The 25782-nt window shown below is 40.4% G+C and overlaps 1 protein-coding gene across 1 annotated transcript in view; it reads right to left on the reverse strand.

Moving 5' to 3' along the window:
• The window catches only part of myo10l3 (myosin X, like 3), a 54030-nt gene that overhangs the window by 23980 nt on the left and 4268 nt on the right, over positions 1-25782 (reverse strand). Inside the window, exons 2-11 of the mRNA XM_079357733.1 lie at positions 16086-16184; positions 6510-6668; positions 5543-5730; positions 5219-5353; positions 4989-5113; positions 4859-4872; positions 4647-4731; positions 3984-4090; positions 3563-3692; positions 2320-2438 (exon numbers count right to left, since the gene is read on the reverse strand). Of these exons, the coding sequence (XP_079213859.1) occupies positions 2320-2438; positions 3563-3692; positions 3984-4090; positions 4647-4731; positions 4859-4872; positions 4989-5113; positions 5219-5353; positions 5543-5730; positions 6510-6668; positions 16086-16184 (1161 nt within the window). The remainder of the gene's footprint in view (positions 1-2319; positions 2439-3562; positions 3693-3983; positions 4091-4646; positions 4732-4858; positions 4873-4988; positions 5114-5218; positions 5354-5542; positions 5731-6509; positions 6669-16085; positions 16185-25782) is intronic.

A 25782-nucleotide genomic window follows, 5' to 3' on the forward strand; every position in this document is an offset into this window, starting at 1 on the left:
GGCAGAAAGGTCAGGCAGGCGGAGGGAGTGGTGGCAAGCGGTTGCCTGACATTTTACTTCTGCTCCATTAACACACATTTAAGACAAAACAGTTTTTATAGGAAGCCATATCTAGTTGGGGCTCGTTGACATCTAGCTATGAAGGAAAATATTTTGTCTTCAGATCTGTATGTTTGAATCTGAATTTCTTCACAACTACTCAAATGATTTACTTCACACTTGGCAGGTGTGTTGCTGGCAACCAGAAAGAATGCAACGTGAATGAGTGTGCAGTTGCTTGGATGAAATAAAATGAGTAAATTGAGAAATAATTGAGGGAAAAAAAGCTAGTCAGCCCAACAAGAGCTATTTCAGAAGGTAGATGGCACGTTGAAAAAATTCCCGTAACTACGTCACAAAGGTTTAGGATACTTGTGGAAAGTCCTGAGTCTTCCTACAACTTATTATCATACTTCTTACTCTAATGACAAAAAGTGCAGACAATGAGGACTTATTTGTCACATACACAACAAAGCAAATATAGGACCCATTTTTCATATGTCACATACTTTCGGATAACTTTTGTTGAAGACCATTATCCCTCTCAGCAACACAGGGACATCATCTGTTCGGGACAATTCCCTGCAAATCTCAAACATGAACAGTGAACTGTCCAACGTGACTTTTAAGGTCACGTCCATGAGAAGCCCTAGAGAAGCTAGTAAGTGGACTGCGAGGTAGGATTTGATCCACATATCACTGTCCAAGATGTAACTCCTCTGGGGATGTAGCAGGGGTGTAAGCTCAATCACGGTGTATATTCAATCAAATATTTTGATTATTATGATGTAATATTCACCACAATGCAATTCTGATGGATCCTGGTGCCAGATATATACATTAAGTAGGATGATATTATTTAACCTTTATAGTCAAATTGGAAGAGAAGCCTCAGATGGGCCATGAGAGTGAAAAAAGGTGAATCACAAAGATGATGGGTAGGATTCATTTTTTCACTTTTACCAACAATACTGGATTATTGATCCTGACGTTATTTAATCAGTGTATATCCCTGGATCTTTTACCCCACAGAGGTTGCTGTAGTAACTTGTGACCCCACACAAAGGTCAAACAAATATTAAAACCAGTTCCAAGTCCTTGTGTTCTTTCATGTTTCAATTCTTTTTTCCATTCAGATCTGATTTTTGTCCCGCTGCAGCAAAGTCAGCCCTCTAGCCAGAAACCACATGTGAACACGTTTTAAAAGTCTGCGCTAAAGCCAGCTGTATTTCCGTCTGGGGCATTGTGCTTGAAATGAAAACAAACCAAAAGTGTGGCGGCGTGTACTGTATTTGGGGTAACAATGCTCCTGGGCTTTTGAGAAATCAATCACAGCCCCGTCACCTCTTGCATCTAGCCGGTGTGAACAGGGAACTGGTGGCTCCAGGATCTCCGTCACAGAGCGGAGAAGAATAGCTGTTTGTCCAGGAGAGCGAGCGGGGGGGGGGGGGGGGGGGGGCTAGAACTGGCAGTCGTGGGGTGGGTGACCCCTGGCCGCTGTGAGAAGAAGCCTTTCTCACTGACTCCAGCACTGGAATAATGAACTCTATTAAGAGACAAGCTGCTTCAAAGGCCAGTGTGAACAAGGAGCAGCAGCGTCTTTGTCTGCTGATGGAACGATTTCTTATGACGTTTGTGACAGTGTGATATTAGCAAAGGTCCATTCTGCATATTCCCTGATATTTATGCATGTGAGTGGGCGTTAAGGCTCAATCTGGACCAGAAAGGATGGTGTCAAGCGTCAGAATGTTCTTGTGGCGTACGTTGAAAAGGATAACACATGCTGAACACAGAGAAATACACACATTAATCACCGAACGAGGCACCAACAATTGAAGTCAAAGAGTGAGTTATCACGCCAGCGTCTCTGTGCCTGGGTGCGCAGGCTGCAGAAGAGAAGACTCACTTCAGCCTCAGTCATTGGCCCTATTGTGCTTTTGACTCAGATCACTATCATGATGGCTTTATTGTGCCAGGAATCTGGCAGACAAAAAGCAGGAAATGGCTGGGAGTCACGCAAGGGATCTGGAGAGGCATGTGGGGGAGAGAGCCGGAGAAAGGCTGTATGTGTGAATGAGTGTGTGTGTGTGTCTGTGTGTGACAGAGGGAGGGAGAGGAGGGAGGACAGGGTGCAACTAACAAGCCTCTCCTGTATGCTTTGTGTTTTTTTTAAATCAGGGGAAAAGATAACTGCAAAATAACAGTGATGGAGGAAAAGTTTCAGGATTTGTGTGTGTGTGTTGTTCGTTCCCGCGATGAAGGAAGTTGTGTTATTGTTACCTGCTCCACAGTGAGAGGTGAGCAGATCTCCTCCCCTCTGAGGATCATGGAGCGCTGGGTCAACACTTCTGAAAGCTGGAAGGAGTCCAGGCCAAGCAGCTCACTGACATTACTGACAACTGAAACACACACGCGCACACACACACACACACACACACACACACACACACACACACACACACACACACACACACACACGCACACACACACACACGCACACACACAAATGTGTACCTTTAAGTGTAAGTAAGGCAGACTGTTCGGTGTTTCTAACCTGATGTTAAACAACAGAGGTGACATAGAAAACGCAATTCTATACAGTGTAAAGGAAACTCTACTCTCTGGGCTCTGCAGTAAGAGTTTTCTGCATTCACTGTATTCAGTGGTTCATTTGAAAAGAGGTCAGACAAAGCGAACAAAGAAGCCTCAAGCTCATGTTACAGCCTGCTCAGAGCTCCGTCTACTGCTGCAATGTCAATCAAACTCAGAGTATGGGAAGTAGTGCTGAACAGTGGAACAGTATTAGTGTAAAGCTGCATACCTGCTTTAGAAAAATTCAAGTTTAAGCACCGAACTCCAGGAACAACAACAACAACAACAGTAGTGCCTACTGTTGTAAGATGTACCCCTTAAATCTGCATTCAGGAGTCCGTCTTTGCTAAAACTCCTATAGTGTACACTGTCATACTGTCGTTTACAAATCTAAAGAAATCAACTGAATGTTCAGGATTTAAAAATAAAGTTCTGACTGAGGAAGTAACACTGGCTTTGCAAGACTAAGCTTTAACATAATATGGTTTATCAAGGAATGAATGATTTATGTGGCTGTTAAATTCAAGAAATCTCCAGATGATTCATTTCTCATAACTAGCATATGTTCTATTGTAGCGCTAATGTTCTCAAAGACACTCTCAATTCAGACCCTGGTAAATATTACTTTACTGTTCTTTCATTTCAAAGACACAAGCATCCAACGCGGTACTTAAAGAACTTCCAAATGAGCTGAATAGTATACTATCACTTTTCATCCAATTACCTGCACTCATTGGAATAATGACAGGCAGGAAGACAATATCTGAATACAAAAATAACTCCAGTGTTAAAGACTTGTCCTTGAGTTCTTTCAGGTTTAAACAGTGCATTACAGATGGGATACTAAAATCAATACTGTAAGGAATCAATCTAGCCCACTCTGTGTATTACATGATTATTTTCTAATGTTTTTGTTTACTTCGTCCCCTACCTCCTTTGGAAGTAATCTGAGCACCGCCAGCAGTCATGAACTCAATGTTGCCCATCAGGAGGACTGCAGAGAGCAGCTTGAACACGTCTCTGATCTCCTCCTCCGTGAATTCCATCACTTTCAGGGCCTCCTGCAACACATAATAGACAAAGTCAGACTATATGTCACCAGAAAGATACTAAAATAAACACACACCAGATTCCTTTAAGATATGACAGCAGATAGGACTGACATATTTCACCTTATCTTAGATACATGTTTGAAAATGTCAACATGAAATACAACCCCACGGAAGGGTAAAAGTTTCCCAGAAGTCATGTTTCTCCTGTAAGGCAGTGTAATTCCAGTGATAAAGGCACACAGTGCCCTCTGGAGGTAGAACTTACCAGTTACACTAAAACCTACATCTTCTCCTCCTTACCATCACACTGTTAAAGAGCTGCTTGTCATCAAGGCTGCTGTCCTGAATGCAGCCTGACTGGCTCAGGTAATGATAAGACTCAGGATCCTCAGACAGGAGGTACATATCTGAAACACACACACACACACACACACACACACACACACACACGTAAAAACACACACACAACAACGTAAGTGTACTGCTCCACTCTGACATCTCTCCACCAATGCATGTCCATAGGTCCAGTCTGAGCATGTGTGCGAGAAGCATGTCCCTAAAAGTAACACAGTGTAAACCTACATTTCCCTCAGGGATTAATAAAGTATTTCAAATTCAAATTTTAAAAGAAAAAAAAAAACTCACAGTAATATGAAATGCTATACCAATTGGTTTGAAAAATAGAAATCCAAGTCCTTTAGATTGATCCTTGCTATCATGCTATTGATTGTGTCGCATATAAATTGCAAACCTGTTACTGTTAGGTATATTCAGTTACAGTGATTGTTGATTGGGAGACATAACGAGATAAAGATACTTTCAATTACTGGAGAGTAATTTTAACTTGATGAAATGGAGGTTAATATATCTGGCTCTGCCGTTGTCCCCCGTTTTATCTGTCTGTTTTCATCACTACATAGGGACCTGTTTAATGTTTAAGTGTTCTCTCTGTAAGAAACCAACCTTGGTGATCTTTGTCAGCGCCTGCTAGCAGAGCATAGAAGATGTGGTAGTTTCTTTCTCCGGGATTCTGTCGAACAACGCGGTTCTTGGAAAGAGATGATGGTAAAAAGACAACGTTTAAAGGTTTCTCATTGGTGAATAGATTTTGTCGACTGAGTCAAACAATCAACTTGCTAAAGATTTTGCAACTGATTGCTTCAACATGAACTTACTTTTTCGAGCAGATCTGATGACTTAAAGTCAAGGAGAAACAATGACAACGTAAAATGAATACACAGTTTGAAGGAGACACGATTGTAATCCTATTTCTCTGCAGTAAGTTATAGACTCATTGAGGGATACAGTCGATGATGCAGCCTCCTTGGATGTTTCCGTTATGGGAAAAGTGGAGCTGGATAAACTTGCCAAAGCGACTGGAGTTGTTGTTGTACACAGTTTTAGCATTGCCAAAGGCTTCCATGATGGGACTGCAGACAGAGGAGCAGAAAAGCACTAATTAGCAGCTGTTAATTCATGATATAAATCGGATGCATAAACAGATTTGGGATTATATGTTGTATTGTAAACAATACCTGCTCTGGACAAGTGCCTGCTCCACCCGGGTGCTTCTCTCTGACAAAGGAGTACTAGCTGAGTTTTGACTCATCACAGAGAGAAACTTGAGCAGCAGCTTGGTGCTCTCTGTCTTCCCAGCACCACTCTCACCACTGGAGACAGAAGAACAGACAATAAATGTAAAGTTCTAACCATTTAAGTTAATATCTTACTCGGACCACATGTTTGGTTTTTCAGAGCCATTCGGCCATCAGAGGACTCATAACTGATTTCATGAACACGTTTCATGCTGCTTCTTTGTCATTTCAAATGTGGATTTTAAAGTAAAGATTTTTTTTTACCTGATGAGCACACATTGGCTGTCATGTCTCTTCCATAGGCAGCGGTAACATTCATTGGCCACAGCGAAAATATGAGGAGGCAGCTCCCCCATCTGGTGTTTGCTGTACAGGTCGACTGCTGTGCCATCATACAGACCTGCTATCTGCTTATAGGGATTTACTGCAGCCAGGATGGAACCTATGTTGGTCTGAGGGCAATAAAAGACCAGACAAAAGTTAGACAGGGAAAAATGAGGACACAAGGAAGGGAGATTATCAGTGAAATAAAACAGAAACAAATAGTATGAGATAGTAAGCTTGACTAGAGTTACACAACACTTCTTCCAAACTATTTCACTTATGCAGATCCACCCCAGTTTCCCCTGTCTTTCCTCTGACTCACTACCTGTAGTCAGTCGTGCTCTCACACATGGCCTACTTTACACTGAAGCTGGTAATATTTTAGGATCCTTAGCTCCTGCTCGGGTAATGCGCTTTGGGAAAAAGTGCCTCATAAAAGTGTGTTTATGGGTCATGATTCCACAATGAAATTGTTCTCTGATGCCATGTGGACAGACCGGCCGCACAACTGTGGGCTAGGATTAGGAGATGGGATTTTAACATGTGTCTGCGTGTAATGATTATTTTAATAAAGCCTGGAGAGTGTTTCAAGGAAGACCTCAGTGCCCTGCTGTGAAAATAATCCTGGGGGTGAGACTGAGAAAATGAGGAAAAAGGAAAATCCTCCCATGGATACTCTGAAAGGTATTACAGGAGTTATTTGTTAAGTGGTCCTGAAATGCCACCTGAAAAGACTATGAAAGACGTAATCAAGCTTTTGTTGACATTTCCTCTTGTTGTTGTTTGTTCGGATAATTTAATTTCTGAAAAATCAATTTCCAGAAAAATGCCCCCCTGAACAACAAATAGCAATAGTAGTGATTCACTGTGAATTATGCAAACAGATTAAGATCATGGGGAGCCTTACATAGATGTTGTCTTTCTGATAGCGCATGAAGAGGTTGTGCATGATGGCGGCTTCATGCAGCTCTGCCAGCGTGGACATGTCCTGTACGCCATCGATGCTGCTCGGGTGCATTGGGTACACCATCTCCCTGTTCAGCTCTGCCCTCTGGAGGTAGATTACCTGAAACAAAAAAAAAAAGAAAAGAAAGTTGGATTTTAAAGCTTGTCAACTTAATTTGAAATTGCAGCCTGAAAAGTAAGTATAAGTATAACTTCCAGAAAATATGTTTCCCTTCAGCTAGAAACTTGCCCATTAATAAATAAAAAAAAGTCCAGAGGGGGTTTGGATGTGCAAGCAGAGTGTCGCATTATTCATTTTGCAGCATTGAGCTGACAACTTTTAAACTAAATAACCCATTTTGACGTTTTTTGCTAAGGAAATGGGGCATAAGTTATTTTACAGTATATAAACAATTTGGTATATTAGTTTTTCATTTTGAGCCAATACAGCATGTAGTCTAGTCATAAAATGGAAAGCTTCATTATAACAATCCCCCCCCCAAAATTAAAAATAAAATAAAAATAATAATAATAATAATAATAATAATAATAATAAATAAATAAAACTAAATTAAACGTCATTTTAAATTTAAATATTCTGTATTCAATGGCATGCCAGACAACATCATTCAAAGTATGCGATCGAACAATGGAACTACAGAGGATGATAAGAAAATTTTGTTTCGTTTAGACTTGACTTGAATCCAAAGAAAAGTAGACGTAAAAAGCACCAGTGTCTCTATTGTAGCAAATAAAACGGGAACGCAGTCTAAGAAACCCACAGAGATCCACAGAGAGTCAGGCAGACTTTCTGGCTATCACAACTCTAGAGGAAGAGAGACATGAGAGGAGATAGCAGACAGACCGTGTTGGTCACTTGATGGGAATCTGGGTAGAGATCAATACTTATGGCCATGGAGCTGGGTTTGTGGTGTCTTTGTGCATTACTGATGGTTATACTGGTGTATTCAGAATGAGTCCCAGATGGAAGTAAAAGCTGTTTTTCCCCAGTACTGCTGAGTCAGGACAGAGGAAGCTGATTAGTGAGTGTCGGTGACAGTTTAATCTTTAAAGGAAATCTGAGCTAGCAAAAACTTTATTAAAGGTAATTAATGCAACTTATATAACATAATACAGTATGTTAAGCATGTTTGTTGATAGGCAGTGGAACAAAAACTAAACCTTTATGAAGTTGTAACAAGTACAACATTCATTCTGCTGTTGGCTCTCTCTTGAGCAACAAACCTCCTAAAGGAAATATCTAGTTTGTCACTATAGTGAGCTGAAAAAAGGGTCTGCTGTCACACAAGTTTACAGAAAATCAAAGAAAGGGTTAAAAGGGCATTATGGTTAGAACAAAAAGTAAAGCAGATGACATTAAAACTATATAGATATCATCTAACCTGTAAACAACTGTTAATTCTGATCATATCATCATATAATGAATGATGATAAATGAAGCTTTAAATAAGTTGGTGTCCTCGTAAGAAAGCTAGAGTACTCCAAAAATACTTCTGTGACTGCAGAAACCTTTATTTTTGATAGCATTTGTGCCTCATCGTTCATAGTTAATTGTGTAGCTCTTTTTAAAGGTTTGGATGTGAAATACTGATCTGACTCTGGTCTGCCAGACGCTCAGAAAACAACACAATAACAATGCAGCCATCAGTGGTTTACTACATGTTTTTATGGTATTAAGGTTTGTGAAAGCTTCGGCCTTTCACCTTAAGGGAGTAAGCAGCACTTGCAGTGATGTCATGCTGGAGCAGAGCCTTGCAGATTTACGGCCAGATGTCCTCTAAACATTTAGTTAAACCCCACCCATCCTCTCTGGCAAATTGGCCCCGATTCACCAGGCAGGGCCTCACTGGCTGATAAACACAGTGTAACAGGCTTTGCACTCATAATCAGCAGTGTCACTTTACATTTAATTACGTCACTCACTTGGTGTGATAGTTAAACTAGAGACGTTTCAATGTCCTTTTTTCTATTTTGATTAAAATATTACAATTACTATCATTACATTTTTAATAAAACAATACAATATGGTATTTTCTAATCATTTGTTGTGCTCTTCAGCTATTTAGGCAATAAAAGATAAGATAAAATAATACTGTCATTTAGATAGACACTTAGGCATAGGTTGATACACAACACTTCTAATAGTGCAATTAAGCTACATACTTAAAAGCTGTAGGCTATGTACACGATAAACATATTATTATTATTATTATATATTACGTTTCTGTCATTGTTGCATGTTCAGAGAATTCAAACAAGCTAATAAGCTAAGCAACAAGAAACAAGCTGAGGGAAAGTTAGGGTTAGCTTGGGTCACAGCTACTTGTTGTAGCCTACCTTTATTTGTTAAGGAGCCTCGGAGCAACCCAGAATTTTTTGACATGTAACTGGTTTTGTTCAGTGTGTTTCACTAATTATGATGCTAAAAAACAATAAAGCCTTAAAAAGTTTGGCCTTAAAATCCAAAAAGCAAATTTTGCTAGCTTGACAAATGCATACTTTCCAATAGCAGTGCACTTTTCTTATTTGGCGCTACAAGACAATAGCTTTATATTATTACTGTATAGATTATTATTTAAAGATTTAAAATGTATTTAAAAAGGTTGCAGATAAATGATGACATCAGATCAGTGCAGTAGAACAGTAAAACACTTAAAGTGTCGAAGTACAGAATTATGTTTTCTTAATTAGCTACCATAGGCTAGTCTTTGTCGTCAGGCTGTAGCAACAAAAAACTCAAACTAAATTGAGCAGGCCATTTATTTCTTATTAAATTGGCTTTTAGGAATTAAACATTGTAAAAGGAGAAAAGTGTTATGCCATAACACGAAAGAAATATAGGCTACATTTGCTCTAAAACACTTCACACTTTATTCTTTGTTGATTGGTTAAATGTTTTAGTATAGTTGCACTGTCGTTATTTGCTGCTCTGTGTGCCCTTGAATTGAAGTTTTTTGAATTAAAAGATGCAAACTACAAAAAGCAGATATTTGTTATAGGCCGACAGTATATGTACCTGAATTTAGTTTATGTAAATTACACAAACAAAAAAACTAAATAAATATCAATGCTTTTCAAATTTATTTTATTTAATAAGTAAGAACGTGCCAGGAAATTGAAAAATAAAAAAAATTGCTTCCTATAGCTCCTATAGATCCACATATACGTATGTCCCACATTTTCTTGAACAAACCAAAGACCCTTGAGACATCCTAATCCTGTGTCAGCATTCTTTACATTCCCAAGGCACAAGTTCAAAGTTACTCAGAGGCGGCTCAGAGCAAAGATAATACAGGATAACAAACATCTAGAAAAGGCTTCAGGTCCATGTTACACTCTCGATTTCAGGGAGAACCTCAAGTTTCACCGCAGGAAAACAAATATAGCAGCTCTAGCCAAATACACAAAGAGTATGCGTATTTGGAAAGCACTCTTTCCACAACACAACACAAGAGAGGAATTGTCTCCTAATGTTTGTATCTTCGGGTTGTTAGTCTTTCTCTTCATATAAGGTGACCTTTGTTTTTTGATCGTCTGTGGATAACTCTGCTCAGATTTCACAGGGGGAGCCTTGGGGTGTTTCATGCCTGAAAACATCAGAGATGCTCATGGAGAACTGAGCAGGAGGTTCAAAATAGGTTTCATATCCCTCTGTTTCCCCTCTGTGGTAATTCCTGCAAGATACTGAGCTGTGATATCACAGCCACAGTATCTCACATTAACATTTATGTATGTCCCAACAAAGTAGTTTCCACACTATTTACTGACTCAACAACACCATCTTGATACAACTTCAACCAAACTTATGGATGGATCACAACTCACAAGTGCATAAAATTCCCAGTACACTGTCTATTACTCTTGCACATTTTCATAACAATCCTAAGAAGTTTCCATAATGTTCTGTAAGAGGCCATTAGAACAATAAGTTAGACTGACACATTGATAATGCAGGAGCTTTAGGGCTGAACGGACACCAACAATCCCCCTGACTGACCTGAAGTGATGTCACTGTGTCTGCTGTTATTGATTTTAAACTCCCATTAAACAAATTCAACAATGGTTTGATGCGCTGCAGTCGCTTTCAGCCAGTGCATGAAGGTGAATTGTTGCAATGCATTTAATGCTGTTGGTTTGTTAGGTAAAAGGGTGTGATTTCTGATGATAGTGATTATAACATGTGACATGTGATAGATTTATGAAAAAGTACTCTGCAGTCCTCTGCTAAGGGAGCCTGATGTTGACACTATATTGTTGGGGCTGAACCGCACACAATAAAATAGTAGTAGCAACACCAAAAACCTGCATGTTGATTTAAAAAAGAGAACATTTTGTTTCGAGTCTTGAACTTTATTTTATTTGCCTTCAAATGAACTGTACTTTAACTTCTGTTTAAAAACGTGAACAGCAGTCTTCTACTTTGTAAAACATATAAATAGTCAAAAATAAAAGAATTACATTGCTCACAAGTTTTCTTGAAATTATGTCATCTTTCAATACTTCAATACTCTTCAACTAGGGCTGGTTAAAAAAAATCGATTCATCAGCACATTGTAATTATAATTTTTTCCAATTCAATATACATTCAAAGAAATCCTGAGATGGTTTTTTTTCTCGATGTAATGCCACCCCTCTCCACTGGGGGCGTTGTGGGTGCTGTGAATTCAGGTCAGGCAAAAATGTGCACTTTAGATTGTACTATACTTTAATGTTTTATTCTTTGTTTATTAAAGAATAATACAACCATAAAATACATTTTTGAGTCTGTTTGTTCTAAAGCTACACACAATGCAAAAGAAGGTACTGTGATGAGTCTTTATGTATAATTAAATCAATATCAAAGCCTATTGATCATTATCGAATCGTAAACCAAAGAATTGAAATCTAATTGAATTGTGAGTTTGAGGACAAGACTCAGTTCTCAATCATTCACTCTCCTTTCCTTAAATGATTGATCGACTTAGTGATTATCAAATCTTGATATTTCTAAATCATACATTAAGTCACTTAAAGGTGTATGGAAAGGTCGACGTGTGTCACCAAAAAAGTAAACGAATGTCCAAAATGAAACCAGCGCCATATGGTGAAAACATCATCACCATATGGCGCTAAATGAAACGACTCTTCTCCTTTGTTATAACAAATGAAGCAGACAAACCAGGATGATGATGATGATGATGATGATGATGATGATGAAGGATTGTTGCCCGATAAGAATAGTTTCTTCTTGTTCATGTTACATTACGTTAAAAACTGTATGTTCTCACCATCTATAAAAAAACATTTCCTGTTCACCCTTGACCTACAAACACTCAACCACAACACCATACCAATTAACCCAATATCCATTATCACCACTGAGTATCCAAGTGAATTAAATTAATAAACTAAGACCTTTGAAAATACAATATAAATACATAAATACACACACACACACACACACACACACACACACACAGTAAATTGGCTCCTACAGATTTAAAAGTACTGAAGCTTTAAAATAAAAACTACAGATATTCTGTCATATAAATCACCAAAAGCTGCTGCAATCTGAAGAGAAGCAATGTCTCAATTGCATAAACAACTTTTTCAATTTGTCCTCAACACATTCATTATTAATGAAAAGGAATTGCAAGTTGCAGTCTGAATTTTCTTCCCCAGAGATTTAAAACATATAAAAAAAATGTTTTTGGTACTTTATGTAGAAAGTCATACCTTGTTGTGAATTAAACATTTGAAACAAAATGCTAATTTCTTATTAAACTATTCAGACTAAATCGTGTGAATAGCTTTCTTGACAAAAACAACCATCTGAATTTTAAACTCTGTTGCAGCTGTAGCGCTCCTTTCCTTTTGTTTCCTCCGGGCTGAAACCACACCCTGCTGCTGCTTTGTTCCACCAGCTCTCCTGAATATTCACACATCAGGGCGGAGCAGGCTGGCAGACCCTCAATGGCAGATACAGTCAAGCCTTAAGAAATGACACATGTGCACAAACTAAATCACAGGCCTGTGCACATCAACACTGTCTTGTTTATCACTGTCTGCTTCTGCTTCTGCTTCGCTTGTTTGTTTTTTCTCTCACTCTGTCTGACTCGGCCTCTGTCTTACAGTGAATCCATCTGCTGAAGGGGGATCCCACCCAGACCCTCGAGACAGGGGGAGGGGGGGTCATGAGGCGATAGGCTTATTAAAGGGAAAAGTGGGAGTTCTATGTTGAAATACTGCTTAAAGAACAATCATAATATTCACATCAATAATCACCTCACATACAATAAAAAAAAAACTGCAAAACAGATGCTCACAATAATATTTGTGTTAGCATGTTATTTTTGTGAGAACACTTGTGAATGTACATCATCACATAATGAGTCCATTCAGCAGTAATGCAGAAAAGACTGAGGGGCCATTAATGCCCTATTTAAAGCACAGAGGCTGCAGGGCAGCCGGCTGGAAACAACTTCAGAAATCACACTTTGAGTCATCTCGGATATTTTCTCTCAGTCTGAACTCGACTAATTAAAAACCAAGACCCAACACTGAAACAGTTCAAGACTGATATATTTGTACAGTAGGACGAAGATGACATCATCACCTGCAGATATTTACTGTAGTTTAGGTGACAGAGCCTCTTCCTGCTTTTCTTTACATGTGCTTCCCACTGGGAATAACTCACACACTGTTAATCCAGCTGGTGCCATCTGGTCACACAACACACACACACACACACACACACACACACACATGCAAATACACACACACACACACACACACACACACACACACACACACACACACACACACACACACACACACACAAGCTGTGTGTGTGTGTGTGTGTGTGTGTGTATTTGCATGTGTGTGTGTGTGTGTGTGTGTGTGTGTGTGTGTGTGTGTCATGTTGCTGTGTCTTCTCTTCGTACAGGTCTGTGGTGTGCAGGGATGAGACAGTGATGGATTCTGATATGATGGTTAATATGACAGCAGCCAAGTCAGCCTGTTACAGCTGTGTCTGAGTGTCTTGAACAGAGCACTCAGACAGGGAGCTGCACCTTAGTGTGAGCACTGTAGCAATGGATAATGGTATATCTAAACGACACAGAGGGGGAAATTCTGCCAGGATGCATTTACTAAACCACATCTGACACTGCACAGACAGATAGACAGTACATACACCCACTCCCCCCCCCCCCCCAACACACACACACACACACACACACACACACATGCTAACCCTTACATAAGCTGGGTTAAATATAGATTATACACTTGAATCTGAAAATTAGAATAAGATGAGCAGATACAGTATGTGATCCAGGGGATCATATGAGGTCAGGCAGCGACCCCGGAGGGTGGAGACAATTTGTTGTTTTTTTTTAATCTCACATTCCTGTCATTCTGCCTGCAATGTCTCGGGACTAAGACGCAGAGGAGACGTCCATATGTGTGGCCTGATGACCAGATGATCCTGGGCTTGCATGTGAAGATCATATGTGACAGGTCAGCATCAGTTCAACACCATGATCCTGCTCATTGAACAAAAGATAAACAAATGTTTTCTTTTTTTAAATTCCTCTGAGGGCGCTGCAAGCTTTTGGACTGAGAGCAACACCCTGTGAGATTCTCCATTCTCCCACCAAGATCATAAGAAGTGGGGTCTGATTATTTTCTTAAACTACGACCTATAGCTGTAAATCCTCCTCAGATGTGATAGATGAGGATTCCATTATGCAGAGCCAAATCCGCCCCCTCTGACCACACATCGCCTTCTCACCCTGCAGGAATCCTCACCGCTGACCAGAGAAACATTGAACCAACGTGCTCAGGATGAGGGCACATGGAAGGGATGAGTTCATATTTTCCATTTCACTCGTCTTTTGCTAATACTGTAATCTGCAAGCAAATTGCATGAAACTAAGTTTGAAAAGAAATGATGGAAGAAAGAACACCCCTAAAAGAAAGAGACTATTCAAAGTTGTTAATGAGTAAAGCTAAAGGCCCTTCATTCTCCACTGATGACCTCGAGTCACATGCCACGCTTTTTATACAAACAGTCATGGACTCAGCGAAGAACGACACAAAGCCTTGGCTTGTGGTTCAAAAGAAGCCGTGTGACTGAAGCTGTGTGATCAATGAATATCCACAGGGGATTGCGATAAAAATCATAGTTGATGACGATGATACACTTTTGACATTGAGTACTGAATATGTATAGTGAGCCCATCACACACACAAGGAAGAAAGTGGATGTCTTTTCAACCTTGCTGTCGATAACAGGGTCTTTTGTGGTAGCTGATCAAGAAGCCTTCTTACCGAAAATCCTGTTTCAAATAAAAAGCATTAGACCCAAGACTTTGTATCCTGTGCTGCTTTGTTTAGTCTTTTTGAACAGTGTTTTTTATGAGCCAATTTATTTTCAGGAGACCTTTGATATCAGATTCTGATAATCCAGCATCTTTCCCCCCCCCCCAGACCATTTTAATTATCATTACAAAAGGAATCCTAACCTAAAGACAAGATCATATAAAAAAATATAGCATCAGAGATCTAGAACATAAAGCTGGTAATCTGGGTTTTCTTTCTTACTGAAGTTCAAAAGAACAAACCAAATACAATCTTAAAAATGTGTGAAACTACAGTTCACCTACTACTGTAACCCCCTGACAGTTTTCCTGTTGCTGCATGCATCCCAGTGACATGGGCTGAGTCAACAACAACACGAGTGGCCCACATCGGATTGCAATCCTCACCCGTTGCAGCATCATGTCGTCTGATTTCTGTTTGAGTTTTCTGTTTTTTTCAGCTTTCAGTCAATAAAGGCTGAAAACCCAAAAGATGCGTTTCAAATGTGGCCGATTAATATTCTGTTTAATTCAGGCATCCTTCATTATCAGCATAATCAAACATGATAAACAAATGAGTGTTTTAAAGATAGAACTAACTATCGTGGTCCAGACTTTTTGCTTTGCAAAAAAGAAAAAGAAAAAAAAAAAAAGGTCTGGAAGAGGAAGTGATGTCAGTCAGTCAGTCAGTCAGTCAGTCAGTCCTTGGGCCCTACCTTATTGCTTACTTAAACCCTGACCTGATTAAAAGACCAACTGGAGCTTTTGCACCATCATGCACCACCAAGCGGTTTATTTCAGTACAAAGACATTCCCAAAGAGCCACTGGAAACTCATTTTTGACCCACATACATTGAGTGAGGATCTATTTTTTAACCTTCCACCACCATCCGCTCTCTCTCCCTCTCCCTCTCTCTCTCTCTGGCTCTGTGTCGAACAGGATTTCCTCCAGACACAAAGACCACCATGATCTGCCAAACAGATAAGCTCAGGCGAATGACTTGACACAAGGGTCCATTCCTGTCATTCTTACTTTCTTACAAAAGGTGTTGATCCCAACGCTGGACCCCGACACGAAACACATGTACAAACAATTAACCTCCTCACATACAAGATGGATCACATGATGCAATATGTTCAGGACAACGGCTTGAAAAAATAATAAGCCTTCTTACCTTCCCATAGTCAGTGGTAAGGACCAGGGATGAATCATCACAGGAGCTGACGGTGGAGGGGTGGAGCTGGTCTTTGTGTCTCAGCCAGACACGGGCCCCCTGCAACACAAAAGTAAGAGGAACAGCGTTAGCATCTGGGCGCATGCAGGGCTCACACTGGAGTCCTGTTGATGAAGAAAGTACTGGAAGTTTTCATCGAAATCATCTTCAAGAACAAAGCTGATAAGGCACTTTCCTTATGTAGAACTAAGCAAAGAAAGGCAACGTTCAACCTATTATGTGTAAATATAATTATTGATAATATTTAGATAGCCATTTAGGTACAATAAATGTAGAGCTACCCAGTAAAAGAATAAGAAAAGCAACATAGGATTACTCCTTTTTTGTTTTTGTTTAATGTTCTCCTTTTCCCAGCATTGCTCACCACTCTGCCACATAGCTCACTCCTTCACCACTCAAACTGGCACAGTTATACTCTAATTAAACTGTCATTGCTTGTTAGAGGAGAAATGCTGTTCACCAGCCAATATGTGTGTCAGGGACTAAAACTAGAAGTCAGAGACATACACATTACACGCACAGTAAAGCTGTCAAAAAGGCCTCCAACCTTTATAAAGGCTAAACAGAAGGATATGACCCATAAGCACCATTTGCTTCGGAAGAATATCAGCCATTACACATGTTTTGTCCCAAATCAGAGCCTGGATTCAGATTGGGGAAAACCACAGCTGATCTGAGCGGCCCGGTCTCGAATGTTTGTGCATCTATGTGAAGTCACTGACCTTCCCAGACATGTTTGTTGGCAGCTCAGTAACCAGCAGCAATAACAGGAATCTGCGGCTGATTGCTCACGCCGACTGTCATTTCCTTACAGTGGAAGTGAAAGACACATTTATAGAACCCACTGAGTTTTAACGACTGTTGTGGATGGGCATGAATGCCTGTGGTCGGTCTTAATTGTAAATCTTTTAGGATGACTAAACTTCCCAATGTCGCCTCAAAAACAACAAACCTTAAAAGTAACCAATACACAGTATCTGATGGTGAAACTATAATGTTCAAAGAAACATTTTACAGTGTTGGAACATTTCAAAACCATTAATCACCTGTCCATTGTATGAAAATACAGACAGATTTGGTTACTTTGGCATAAAGACTGAGAACAGGAAGCCTCACTCTGCTTAAGAGATAACACAGATATCTCGCACCAATCAAGCACCTCTTCAACTTAACAGCCACACTCATGAGGGTCTGGATGATTTCGATCAGCAGCACAAACAATGAGATAGATTAGATAGATAAATAGATCATTTGTAGTTAAAGTAAAAAGTAATAGGAGAAGGTATTTTCTTTTTAATGTGTGCAAGACATCTTGCACACAAAACATATTTTGATTTCAGGCTCTTTTTCAAAGCTCCTGTAACAAACTTGGGTTTGTGTTGATTTTGGCACCCCCTGTGGAAAAAGTCACTTATATTATATTGTCTTCCTGCTGAATTTGTAAATTTGAGGAGTAATGTTTTTAAACAAAAATCAGATCCTGATTAATTTGTATGCATCATCCCCCTATTAATCTTCGCCATGGAAAAATGTAAACAAAGTCTTTCAATCACTTTGTGTACGGCGGCTACCTAACCTGTGTAATGCAGGAATGGAATGTAAATTGGTTTTCAGGATAGGAATTACAGGAAGAATATTTTAAAAAAAATGACTTGAACATCATCCTCTCTTGTAAGAAGCCCCTTCTCACCAACTAAACCCCATTAATTATCCCAAGTGCCACCATCAAGGAGCCCGAGAAAACATGGAGCAAAAAAGGGAATTGTATGTCCAACAGGGCATCAAACTGAAAGGATCAATATTCATGGATTCCACTAGGAAACCTAATACAAGGTCGCCACTTTCAGACATCAATCCTCATTAACTATTAACAACAGGCGACCACGTGTGCACACACACACTCTCATCCATGGAGCACAAACGTATTCACAAGCAGGGTCAGAGCAAAGATCAAGATTCTGTTGTTTAATACACTTAAATGCTGCCTGTCTGATACAGAGCTCTGGCTCAGTATAGAATTAAATTAAGTCGGCAACAGCTTGCAGTGATGATCGTTCGACATTGTTTCTGATTCAGGCTTCCTTTGTCGGACAAAGGGTCACTTAGTCCGACCAGTCAGCCTGCAAACCCACTTCCATCATCAAGGATTTTTCTCCCCTCAGTCGGCTAATGGAGGACGTCTAAAAGTGGCTCTCTCAATCCACGGGGGACATCCGCGAGGGGGGTAAGAGAGGGTCGTGTAATTTAGGAGGAGGCTGAGAGAGAATGGGGGGTCGACGAGGGAAAGAGGAAGGGCGCAGGCTCCTGATAATGTCCCGCCTTCTATTGTTTGGAAAAAAAAGATGCACACTAAACAGAAACACAAAAACAACAGAGGTTTTATCCAACACATGGCTTGATTCACTCAGTTTACTTTTAACATAAGAAGATTGGTGAATTCCATGCCAGTGAGCGACTGTGCCCGTCTGGTACCAGCCTGGCATGCACCATATTTTCAGGGAAAAGCTGCTTCACGTGAGTCCTCTGAGGTCCACTGAGGAGATTAATAGTGTTTACTCTATAGATTTTAAGAAGATCAGTTGCCGTTATGTAACTGGAAATCACAGGGACAGGACTTCAGTATAAAATTACTGTTACAGTACTGACAACATACAGTGAGATGTTGAACAGGAAAAAAAATGTGAGGCAAGTCCTGACACATAGAGAAGTTTAGAGTTCTGTGCGTTTCTACACCACATTTGGGTATTTCGTCAGTTTCGTTGACGCAAGTAAGCAATAGGTATGATAAACAAGCAGAGTTTAACGGTTCCATTGCTGAGTCAGAGTCTCCACCCACATGAACAAAGTTAAAATTGAAGACACGAAAGTTAAAGCTCTCGCCACGGTAACCAGTTAACGTTTTTAAAGCAGGAATTAGGACAACCAATTATCAACAATGATACATGGTTGACTATATGAGTCATCATTATATGGTAGACCAAAAGTCAGCAACAAGTTGGAACACGCAGATGCTTATTTCAGTTTGGCAGAAGAGTCGAGCTCACAGGAGAACTGCCCGTTACTATGATCATAAAGTACGCTGAAAAATCGAACCATAATTCAGCTAACCAACAAAAACAGTTGCACATGACTGATTTACACACATCCATTTCTAGCATTTTCCATAAGCCAAGCAACAACCTCTGGTGTAGCAACACAAAGATAATAGAAGAAGTGCAAAAGAAAAAGTGTCCACTTGAGGCTGGCTCCAAAAGCCAATGAATAAACACGGGGGGGATACTCACATCTTTTGATTTGATTTTGGATAAGCGCTTTAAATAACTGTAATAATAATTCATTTGAATAGCAGGTGCTAGTTTTATTTCTTTTTGCCAGCATGTTAAAGACCTGCCTCCACTGCACCTCAATGGCTGCTGTAGATTGACCGAAAGTTGGGTAGAGTCTGCATTTTCAATATGGCTGTTTGAATGTTTGTCCTACACCTAAATATAATCCTGTAGTTTTTGCTTTAATAAACACAGGCAGGGTAACAGGTGGGGTCGTGCAGTGACTCAAGACGCCAGATGTGTTTGTCCATTTGTTTGTGTCTTTGCATGTTGTGTGTGTCTGTGTTTAAAGAGTTAAAGCCAGAGGGTATAAAGTCGAGAAGAATTGTCTTAGCAACAGATGGTCAAAACAAAACTCCTCCCCCTTTGTCCCCTCCATCCTCAGAGGCTCCGTCACTAAGTCAGGACAAAGACAACCACATCTGACAGAGAGCTCAGGAGGTAACCAGGCGGAAATATCCCAAACAAAGACCAGCTGGGACACTTAGGGACACGGGTTTCAGCTTGAGTTAAGTTCACCAGTCTTGGATAACCTGCTGCAGTACAACTAAATATTTAACTCATACTGTTGGTTTTCTGTCCTTAAACCTGCAAAACAATCAAAGGAAATTGTTAATTAATTAATTTTTAATTAAACCTAGTGTTCGCCAGACGTCATAATTAGCTCCACTGGTAACCAGATGTTTTATTAGCTCCATTAAAAGTAAAGCGATTTCCAATACGTTTCCAAACCTAGCTTATCCACCATTCTTAAAACCTCCGGAAATATGACGTGAAGTAGTTCAAATGCATGTCGGAAATCAAAGTCAAAAGTTTAATTCAGCATCATAAACAATCTCAGTTAAAATAAACCTTCAACTTTCATTCAAGCAGAACTCATTTGGCTGATTCAACCATCTTTCAAGGCTCTGTTGACAATTAAATTATTGGCTCTGGGAACATCAATGCTATGTGTAAATCAGTGTGGCACAATCCTTAAAAGGTATGTTCAAGTAACATAATTAATAATGATATTATTAATAATAAAAATTAATAATAATAATTAATTAATCATACTGTAACCTACAAAACTGAGAACATTCTCTTCAACTAGTCACTGAATTGTAAGTTGTAGTGTTTCGCAATCCACGTAGACACCCTATTACAAAGTTACAAGTGTACGTAGCCGAACAGGTGCTCCCTGACCTTTCACCGTGATTGGCTCGTAGAATCATCTGTGTAATTCTTGTAAAAGTAACAAAGTGTAACCACATCCAATCAAACCAAATTCAAGCAAAGTAAGCAGAAAATATTGTTCATATTATTAATTTGATTTAAACTAATTTCTGCCTCATTTTTTGTACATAGCTTAGATTACTTATTAAGACGGCTATTTGGGATTTTGGATATACAGAGCATTGTGGTGTATGTCTTTAAACACTTCAAGAGCACTGCACTGCTGAGACTGAGTCAGCTGACAAAAGTAATATAATCCACCATAACAGACCGCTCATTGATGACCCATGGTGCTTGCTGACACAGAAACCCCTCGAGTTGAATGACGTGACGGTTTAGCCAGAGTCTTGAGTTTCTGCGGCTCGTACAATGACATCCAGATCAGAGATTTGCTGACGAACTAGCCTTAAATATTTAAGGGAGTACACGGTGCAAAGTGCCACAGCTCTTTCTCTGCTGTCTGGTGAAGCGGGAGCAAAAGTGGTATCGGGTGATCGTATCAGCCAAGAACAAAAGAAAGCTAATTAACTTAGCCTTACCTGGACACAGTTGAATGGTTAGTTATGATGGGCCAATTTCTTGGATCATAGATTGGTTTCATGGAGCAAGTGAACGGCTGCTTAGCGAACAGCAATTAATTTGTGGGTGCAGCACATAGAGGTGACTGTTGGCCAGGAATGATGCCTGGTTGACAGATGAGAAGAGCAAGCTGGACGCATGACAAGCACCTCATTTGTTGGCTCACGCGTAGAGAAGGATACCGACCCGTAACAACGGAAAGTATCCACCAGGACCAAATTCGGGCCAAAAGAAACTGAAGCTTTTGCTGCTTTCACTTGTCCCTCTCAAGTGTCCTTGAGTTCATTCATGTCTGTCCTGGTTATTTGTTGCGACAAAAAGAACAACACATTTTAAGTGAGTCCTCATTAAGTAGCAGAAGACTACAAACACATAGGATTTTAAAATAGAGGATCATGGTGTAGCAATCCCTTTACATCTCAAATACCAGGACATAAAATCATCAACACAACAATAGAGAGGTATAAGACAAGACACTAACCCTTAGCAACCTCAACTATGGTGCCTGGACAGATGTGTTATCCAGAACTTTGATTGGCAGGCTAGCCTGGGTGTTTAGCAATGGTCAAAAACACATTGATACTTGCATGTTCAAAGTGCTTTTGAGAATCAGTTGGAGGTCAAATTGACCATAAAGGCATTTCAATCAATTGGACAAAAGTTGAATACCTACAAACCTCTTGAAAACTAAAAGGAAGGGTTAGTGGGCCCAAATTAGAGGTTGTAACCAAATCCCCCAAATGCTGAGTCAGTGGATTGAAGAGGGGATCCGCCAAGTAGCTAGTGAGATTAAACCAATGGGATGAGTTCATCTGAGAGGACAATCTGGGCAAAGGTCCCCCTGGGACTCTCTGGTCAGAGGCTTTAAAACTGAGGCAAAAACACCTTCTTCGAAACAGAAAGCTTTTAGTTGAAATGCAATCAATATGATTTCACATCACAAAGATAGGTATGAATGAACTGGTTAAAGTATTAAGCTTTTCTAAGATTCTGGACCAGGCCAAAAAACTCCATAAAGTGTCATTCTTAAGAGCTGTTGTGTTTATTTAGTATTTCTTACATTCATCTTCCATAGATTCAGTCATGCAGCCCTTTAGCAACACACTCTTCTGTATCCACCACGCATTTCTCATCAGACTCTTCAGGTTAAACACAGAGCATCAAAAAGATTACATGCGTAATAACACACAACTGTGCTCCAGCATGGCCCAATTCCTTTGTTTCCTTGATGCTAGTGTAACAATAGTGTAACATCTGCCATCCTACTGCAGTAGGTGAACACAGCCAGCATGGGTGAGGCCGGGGAAGGGCAGGGTGTTTGACTGAGGGGAGAAATCACATGATTAAAGGCAACCTTAAGCATCTGTGCTGGAAGATGTATGAATTAATGATGGAGGCAGCAGCTGATCTGAAATTAGCTAATGGAGGAGGAGGAGTCCCTTGAGGGGAAGAGGGCTTCCCCCTGTCTGTGTTGGAGGGGGGCGTCAGAGGAAAAAAATGGGGGAAAAGGGTGGAGTTCATCAATTGTTCTTGACTCAGAGGAGCCGCAAGACCCCCCCACACACACACACCACCCGAGGGGGAAGCTATAAACAGACTTAAAGACGGATGGCCTCAAGGCAGCAGCCTCATCGGTTAACACAGTGCAGGCTTAATTTTCATATTGAAAGAAACTGGTTTTGTCAAAGCGGTAGGTCTGAGACAGATGGAGTTCTAAATAACTGGTTAGGAATGATCTGTCATCACTGTTGTGAAGAGGTTTCATTTACAATAATAATGCTCATTTAGCAAGTCAAGCAAATGTGTTTGCAATGCAAGATTACACTTGTTTTAAGTGCATGATTGTTGTCTTTTTATGTCGGGGGGGGGGGGGGGGGGGGAATGCAGCTCATGAGTACAGAAGAGAATTTGCATAACAGATTATGTCTTGAGGAGCCCAAACAAAGAAGACGAACACTTGACACTCTGCCACAGACTCCTGATACGGTGTCTGGATTGACATGGTCTTATCCTGACTGAACATACTTCTTCTCTATCTATCTTCTACTGGCTGATTAAAGTATTAGTATGCTGCTCAAGGTTATGACTCTTTTTTAAAGAGCAAATAGGTTCTGGAATGAGACGAAGAGGCAGGGAATAATCTGATTGCTGTATGTTTGATTGGATTTTGGGCACTAATCCTCATGAACTTCAATATCTGCAGAGCCACCTGGAATTCCCTCTCCTGTGTGTCATCTACATACCAGGCCCTCTCTGTACTCGCCTGCAGACGCATTATAGGGTCACATGAGAAGGGATCCCTGAGAAATTTCAGGAATGGTGCTCCGTCAGGACCGTCATAGACTGAGCGTGTGTGTGTTTGATTGTGAAAGACATCTGGGGCAAACAGAGTGGGGTAGTGCTTGAGTTTCTCCATCTATGGGATCTGACTTCTTTTACATCATCATCATGGACCTTCACTTAACTCACACTAGCCTGATCATTATAGGGGGTTTTGTATTGACCAATTGCTCATCCAAAAATATAACAAGATCAATTTAGTCTCGAATAATCACAAAATGATTACAGCTAAAAAAAAATAAAGCCTGGTTTATAATTCTTTGTCAAATCTACTCCGTTGCACACGTCATCTACAGAGAAGCCTATGTACGTAGTCGGACGTGCATAGGCTCAAAATGTATATAATGTATGGAAAGTGGATGTCGTAGGGACACGAGAGAGGGAAGGAGTCACAGGTCAGAGTGGGCTGGTTATACAAGAGAATATAGCCTTAATACAAGGGGCACTACCTAACCGCTAGGCACCCCATGACGTACAAATTAGGCTTAATGCTCAAAGTTCCTATGGTGAGGTATGCACATGAGCGGTAGGGGGCAGTGGAGAGGCCGAGGGGATGTGTGTGTGTGTGGGGGGGGTTCAACACAGCAGCAGTCAAAGTAGTTGGTGACAGATAAGTTCAATTCGAAGTTGATGTGGAAACATACAAAAACACGTCAAAGTCCTGGATGACTGGCTTTATGTTGGCGTCGCTGATGCTTCTCTGCTGTTTCCTCCTTGAGAAATGCAATGTCTATTGTTAACTGCCTGCACATGTACAGGTAGTTGCATGCGGCCTGACCTCTCTGTCGAGACTAGAGGTATCCTCCACTAACACAGGCAGTGTGTCTGCCATATCACGTTCGATCACATTCATGACACGGCTGGTTGTGTACTGCATCAAGCTTCAAAAGCAAGTCTTAGCCTAAAACTATCAGCCTTTACTCACAGGCACTGCATCAACAACTGCACAAGTTTACGGCTGTCAAATGTCATAATTATAAAGATTAAACGCAAGGGGAAATTGTAGGTCTGAATGATGACATCATGACTTCAAGACAGCATTTACATTTCAAACAACTAAGATGCAGAGTGCTTCGACGTGTTTAAGGTGGGGTAACATGGAGAGTATTCTTTCTGACAAAGATGGGGAGGCAAAGCTGCATTATAGTGTGAAGCATAGAAAGACAGAACATTCCTCCTCCTGCGAGTTTTAAGTATCTCATCATGCATGCTCATTTGAACAGCCTCGGGCCAAACCACACACCCTCGTTCCTAATAAACAGAGTAGAAGTGGATGGGAAAGCTAACGGTTCATGACTGTGGATTGTGCCATGCTGTGTTGTTTGCTTCTGTTAACACCACGGGGCTTGTCAGAGTCTCCAGGCTCACGCAGTGTGCGACGTGTACCGACGGGGAGTTCATCCTGTATTAAGCGCTGAAGCTATAGCCGTTAAAACAGAGTCAACAAATTGAATGTTTTTTTCTTTGTTGTAACATGTTTCACATAAACACATTGGAAAGTGTAACATAATGAGTGACTAAACTGCATTTTTACTATGGACTGACTTTGTGCGCAGTAATCATAGGGGGCTAAAAAAGGAAATTCAACATCTGGGCAGGGAGCAGTAATCACAGGTTGGAGGTTATTAAACTGCCAGACGAGACCTCGGAACTGAAAGGATTTAAACTTCTGTCATTACCAAGCAGTGTTTATCAGGTATGGCAGCCAGTGAGGGTCAAAGTACTTGTATTGAGTTAGTAATATGTATCGATGCCCCACCCCCCCTGAGAAGCTACAAATATTCTGAGCACAAAATAAACTGCTTCAGTCTGTTTTCTGCAGTATTTTCTTTTCTTTTGCTGACAGTGCGATTGTGTCTAACTACACTGAGCATTGATCATATGAAGTCAAACATTCTCATAATTGCATCGGTTAGCAGACTTCATCCTCCACTTCGTTCTCGTACTTGTCATGTGTTGCCTCTTGGGACCCCGCCAACAGATATAGTCTGGAGGGGACGTGGGAACAACCAAAGCACCTCAGGACTCTGTCTGAAATCTTCCAGAACATTTTAGGAATGCACATTTGAAATGGAGACATAGATTAAAAAATGAATATAAAAAAGTAGGATTCACCAGGTGACCAAAGCTGATTACTGTTTCCTGAGAACGACACACCCATGAGTGCCCTAAGAGAC

This window comes from Symphodus melops, assembly GCF_947650265.1.
Source record: "Symphodus melops genome assembly, chromosome: 12".
Taxonomy (NCBI): Eukaryota; Metazoa; Chordata; class Actinopteri; order Labriformes; family Labridae; genus Symphodus; species Symphodus melops.